At 35.4% G+C, this 6,414-nt stretch overlaps 1 protein-coding gene across 1 annotated transcript; it reads right to left on the reverse strand.

The window, feature by feature from the left end:
* Positions 1-1,260: 1,260 nt before the first annotated feature.
* LOC149579997 (putative 2' cyclic ADP-D-ribose synthase BdTIR) lies at positions 1,261-2,056 on the reverse strand. Its single transcript, XM_089802934.1, has 2 exons — positions 1,593-2,056; positions 1,261-1,360 (listed from the first exon to the last, which is right to left on the reverse strand). The coding sequence occupies exons 1-2, from the start codon at positions 2,054-2,056 to the stop codon at positions 1,261-1,263; spliced, it is 564 nt and encodes a 187-aa protein (XP_089659060.1).
* Between the last annotated feature and the right edge of the window lie 4,358 nt (positions 2,057-6,414).

Raw genomic sequence — 6,414 nt, forward strand, 5'->3', positions numbered from 1 at the left:
ATTCATTGCATTTGACAAGTTTGGTTGAAAGCTTAAAACTTTGGCTCTATGGTTTTAATGGTGAAAGCATTCACATTGAAATCTCTTAAGTTATAATTTCTTAGTTGGAGCCGAGCTCACTCAGCATCTATTGTTGCCGAGCATTTCTTTTGGAGCCAAGCATACTCGGCATCTATTACTATCGAGCTCCTCTTTGTGCCGAGTAAATCTGGCACTCAACACCTTCCTATGCCAAGCACTTTTCTTCAAGTGCCGAGCAACCTACCACTCGACACCATCAAGTGCCGAGTAAAACTGGCACTTGGCACCTTCATGTGCTAAGCAAAGTTTTTACGGTTAGGGTTGTGAGATTAAGTTAAATTTAATTTGTATTTCTCATAGTTATGAATTTTTGGATTACGAAGTTGGGATATATCTGGGTTAATCTCATCTGAAGGCATATTTTTCATGCTATCATACCGATTAGATACATAACCAATCTTTCTACTGGATTTAAATGTTTTTCGCAAATTGAGGACTGAACCCATAGGCATAGAAAAACTAAACAAAAAATTAGAGCCCATTTGGCAACGGGAATACAAGCATAATAGGCATATGTAAATTCTTAAAATTTTGAATTTTTCATTTGGATGCACCAAAATGGAATTGGAATACGAACTAAAATAGGAATACGTATACCAATTTTGGCTCAAAAATGGGGTTTGCAATTCCACCCAAATAGGTGTTATTGGAATACGTATTCCTAATCCACATTTTTTAAATTTTAGAAAACATAAATTTTGGGGTCCCTGAATTCCCATCAAATATTGGCTGAACCAAACAGAGAACATGAATATGTAGCCCCATTTTCTATTCCAGAATACATATTCCTCATTATCCAAAACATGGTAGATTTACCAACTTCTCCATAGCACCGATAAAATAGCTAATTACATTGACATAACAGAATGATTTTATTTTAGTTTAATAAAAGAGAAGGAATTGTTAAATAATTCCAAGTGGCAATAACAATAGCGATTTATTGGTTAAAAAGAAATGGGCTATGACACGAAGGAAACATAAAACGAAAGGACTATATGCATATATAGAAATAAGAAAATCATTCAGCACGAGGATCTAGAAAGTCAAACTTCTCATGGCTTACAATCTAGACGCGACTATTCACATAACATCTGCGTAATACTGTCACCCGCTTCCAATTATCTTAAAAACATGAAATTCTGCATAACATCAGCGGTTCCATTCAATGGAACATTGATGTTAACGTTTGAGACGATTGGAAGCGCTAATATATTCAATTACAGTTGTTGCAATTTCCTCCAGCAGATCTCCTTGGTCCGTGATAAACACAACAGAATAACTATTAATAAAATACACTTTACATCATAAGAAGCAAAGTAGCCTAGGTGCTCTAAAGAGATTTTCAAAAAACATTAAAGATGAGGATAGAAAAGCTAACGTTCATGTTTCTCTCAAGGAAGACAATTTTTGTGCATCTATAATATAGTATTAGTCAACAGTACTCAAGAGTGTGGATTTAACAATTGCCCCTTAAAAATAAAGCCCTCTATACGTGAAACCTTATTTAGAGCCTTCTTCCATTTTTCAAGCTTTTCAGGCTTGATTTTCCCAGTGTCCTGTGCACCTGGAAAGCTCGAGCGTAATCTCCCCCTTCATCTTTCATATGGAGCTCAGAAGGCTGAACTCCAAAGAAAATAGGAACTATTGGTGCTCCACTTTTGAGAATAAGGTAGAGTTCCTTCAAGCAGCATGTTGATTCTGCATAGTTGGTGGAGAAAATGGCTACGTGCACCCAAGATGTGCGGATTGCCTCCTCTATAGATTTGGGTATTCTCCTTCCCACTTGAATTGACTTCTTGTCTAAGAAGACATTGCAGCCCTTGTTTTGGAGATTGTGATAAATGAGGCTCGCTAGGGTTTCTTTCACGTCGGCTACGCGGTGATTGATGAAAACGTTGTATCTCTTTTTGGGAGGGGAAGATTGATGCACAAAATTGTCAATCCGGTGGGAGACATTAGGGTTAGTGATTTCCATTGCTATAAATTTCACCATCACACTAAATTGTCTCTGACAGCGTTATATAGAGTTTTGTAAGCTTACACACATATTCCACTTACGTTTTTGTAGGGCGAATTAGTCTGACGGAGTTCTTTTTATATAAGCTCCATAATTGTGATCGCGCCTACCCTTCGGTCGACGTAGCTTACGCTCTTAGATTACCGGTTAGGGTTTCTTTCCATAAACAAAATAAACAAATTAATGTTAGAGAAAATTTGGTTATATGTGCAAGATCACATCACTTTTAGTTTGGCACCAACATTTATAGAATGAAGATATTATATTGAGAATAAGAACTACAAAAGCTATATGTCTAGCATATCATTATCGAATATTGTATCAAATATGCAAGTAAAACAGGTCACCCTTAAACATCAAACAGTAAGGAAGAAATTGAGCTTCTGAACATAAGTAAATTTCAATTATTAACACTTTTAGTCTACAAATCAAGTCTTAATGTATGATGTTTAAGTTGTTCTAATAAAAGGAAGTAATGTGATGCTCAATCAATAGGAGTAGTCAACAATACTCATATTTGGAGAGCAGTTCCTCTTGTTTTTTTTTCTAAAATAAAAAGTGACATAGCACTTATATAATATATTTATTAATGAACTAGTTCAAGGGCTCATCAGAGAAAGAACTAGCAAGAAAACTCTAAATCATTGCTGAAATACAAAAGTGTTAAAAGCTGATATGTCATACCAGGCATAGCTACAACAAAATACAATTTCTTTGTACTAAGCAAGAGTACCCAAAATATGATATATACAATACTCAACAATGATCAGGGTCGAACTATGCCAATAAACCTCTCCTTCTCAAAGATTTAACCAAAATCAAGAGAGCTTTGAACCTTCTGTCAAATTGGAGCATTTGTGAACATGCACAAAGAATGTGCAAGCTAATAGCCAAGTGTCTATCAAATATGGTAATAGCTTCTATTAAGCTTCATTCATCTTCTTTGTGTCTTAAATATGGCACTCTGCTAAGCATGGGAATTTTGAAAAAATAATCTCTGAATGACAAGATTCAAATATGGACCCTTCACAACCAAGATTAGCTGGATAATTAGTTAGTTTATTGTCCTCCCTTAGAGTATGAGAGAAACAAGTAGCTTGAAAAGAATCAATTAAATCCCAACATTGTTGAAGGATATAGGCTAGTTTCCAAGTATGAGAAGATCATGAGAGACAAGAGTTTATAATTACCTGAGAATCTTCAATATGGATGGTAGAAACATTACATCTCTTTGCCAAAATTAGACCTTCCAATAGGGCTTGAGCTTCTACAAGGTTGCTAGTACCAATTGGTAAAACATCTGCTTTGATTGCAACTACTTCACCTTGCCAATTTCTAATACAAGCACCCAATGCTGACTTACCAGGGTTCCCATGAGAGAAACCATCAAAATTTAACTTTAGAAAATTTCTAGAGGGGGGAGACCATTTTACATGAAGCCAATAAGATTGATGATTAGAATTCTAGTTTGCAAAGAAACCTGGAGGTAACTTAATTTGTTTCCAGAGTTTTAGAAGAAGATAATCCCAAGTAGAAACTAAAATATTATTCATACAATTGAACATATTTGCATTTACTCTTTCTAAAATTGCATTCTCAATCCCATCTAGAACAGATTCTAGGTTTGATTTTTCATTGTGAAAAATGATTTTGTTACGTTCCCACCAGATGGCCCACACCACAGTAGCTAGGATGCACTTCCAAATACTAGAAAATAGAGATCTTGAGAATAGAACTGGCCAAGATTGAAATAGGTTCCAAAGACTATTTGGCAACGGTAAAGAGCATTGAACCTTGTTCAAGACAAAAAACCAACACTCATAAGCAAAGGGACACTCGAGAAGAAGATGATCTATAGATTCTAGCTCCTTGTTGCATAATTTACAAATAAAAGATTCAGCAATACCTAGCTTGGACAACTGTTCACTGGTGAGTATTCTTTTTCTAAGGGCTAGCCAAGCAAAACATCTAGCCTTAGGCAACACAGTGGAGTTTCAACAAAAAGAAAAAGCTCTACACTTCTTGCTTGAATTATATGCTTGTCAAAGACCATAATAACCTTCCTTGATTGAATAATCACCACCTTTGGCTGGGGCCCATATAACTATATCTTCCCTATTAGAAAGAAAAGCAATTCTTTTAGTCAGAGAGTCCCTCAAGGAAAGGATACTTGGCTATCTAAGAAGATGTGTTGGAGGTTCTTTCCAGAGAACCCTTCTTGAATGAATTTCAATAGCTAAAACATAGTCCCAAAAAGAGGAGCCCCACTTAGCTTTTAGGACTTGGCATGCTTCATCCAACTTTTCTTTTCTACATAGAGGGGGAGATCCATTCCATGAGTCTTCCCAAAACTTTACTTTCTCTCCACTGTGAATTTCCCAAGTAACATAATTACAAACAATATCCTTTGAAGAGATCATAAAATTCCATATGGCTGAACCTAAAGGAGGATTAGACACAGTAAAAATTCTAGAAGGACTTGGAGAATCTATGTATTTTCCTTGCATGATTGAACACCATTTTGCATGAGATTTTGTATACATTTGCCACACAAGCTTGCCCCAAAAAGCCTTATTTCTAGTAGCAATATCATGCAACCCCACACCCCTAGATGTCTTATCATGAGACATTTCAAGAAAAGAAACAAGAGGAAGCTTCTTTTCATCTAACAAATATCCTTTCCATATAAAGTCTCTGATAATCTTTTGAATTTGCAAAATTGTAGAAGAGGGAGCATGGAGAATTGACAAGTAATAGTTTGGAATAGTTGTTAGGACAGCTTTAACTAACAAAATACAGCCTGACAAAGATAACCATCTAGCTTTACAAGTAGAGATCCTAGCCCTAATTCTGTCAATGATAGGAAGCCAAAAATTTGTCTTTTTTGCTCCCATAAAAAAAGGAATTCCAAGATAAATAGATGGGAGGTGATCCACTAGGAAACCCAAAGTTGAAGAAATCCTCTAAATTATTCCATCATTAGTGTTGAAAATGAAAATTTTGGATTTTTTGGCATTGATTCTCTGACCAGAAACTTTTGAATATAGATCCAAGGCATATTTAATATGGTTAGCTTCCTTTACATTTGATGTACCAAAAAGAAGAGTATCATTAGCAAATAGGGAATGGGTAACTGTAATAGATGTACGAGGAATCAAAATTCCTTGCCATAAGCCCAATTGTGAAGATCTATTGATGAATATGCTAAAAACATCAGGCATAAGAATAAATAAAACTGGAGATAGTGGATCACCCTGACGAATCCCTTGAGAAGAGGGGAAAAACCCAATTGACTCTCCATTAATAATGACTGGAAACCAAGCACCAGAAATACAATTTTTGATCCATCTGCACCACTTATCTGAAAAACCAAATTTGGAAATAACTTTAAAGAGGAATGACCATCTTACCCTATCATAAGCCTTCATCATGTCAAGCTTGATCAAAAAACTAGACAACTTATGAGAATTGATAGAATGAAGAGTCTCATGTGCAACAACAACATCTTCCCATGTTTCTCTTCCTAGCACAAAACCACCTTGATCTAAAGAAAGGATATGATGAATAAATTGATGCAACCTCATGTATATAGCTTTAGTAATCAATTTATAAATCATGTTGCATAAAGAGATAGGCCTAAAGTCAACAAAAGAAGTTGGTTGCTTAACTTTTGGAATAATAGCAAGACTAGTTGAATTGAAACTCTTGATCATCTTGGCATTCCTTCTTGACTCTTCAACCACTGCTGATAAATTAGAACCAATAAAAGCCCAACATTTTTGATAAAAAAGAGCTATAAATCCATCAGGACCTAGGGCTTTGTCAGGTGGGAAAGAAGATACCACTTTTTTAATTTCTTCCAATGTGAAAGGGGCAAGCAACATCCTATTATGATCCGATGTAATAAGAGGGGGAATATAGCTAATAAAATCATTAATCCAATTGTCATCAATAGGATCCAAATGAGGGGGAGCCAAGAGATTTGAAAAAAAGTGAACACCTTCCTCCTTAATACCATTGTCATCTTCTGTAAGATGACCAGATACTGAGTGCTTAATTGAAAAAATAGTGTTAACTACCCTTTTAACTCTAGCAGTTTCATCAAAAAAATTTGTGTTCTTATCGCCATCTGTTAACCATAGTTCACGAGACTTTTGTCTCCAATAAATCTCCTCCGTATTGCAAAGCTCCTCCCATTCTTCTTTCGAGGATTTTTGCTCATGATATAAATCCATACTAAGACCTTTTTGAATGATGATTGAATTTACCTTCTCAAGGTTTTCTGAGACATCTTGTTTTTTCTTGAACACATTTTT

Source organism: Cupressus sempervirens, chromosome 1 (assembly GCF_028749045.1).
Source record: "Cupressus sempervirens isolate cs-2001-9-10 chromosome 1, ASM2874904v1, whole genome shotgun sequence".
Taxonomy (NCBI): domain Eukaryota; kingdom Viridiplantae; phylum Streptophyta; class Pinopsida; order Cupressales; family Cupressaceae; genus Cupressus; species Cupressus sempervirens.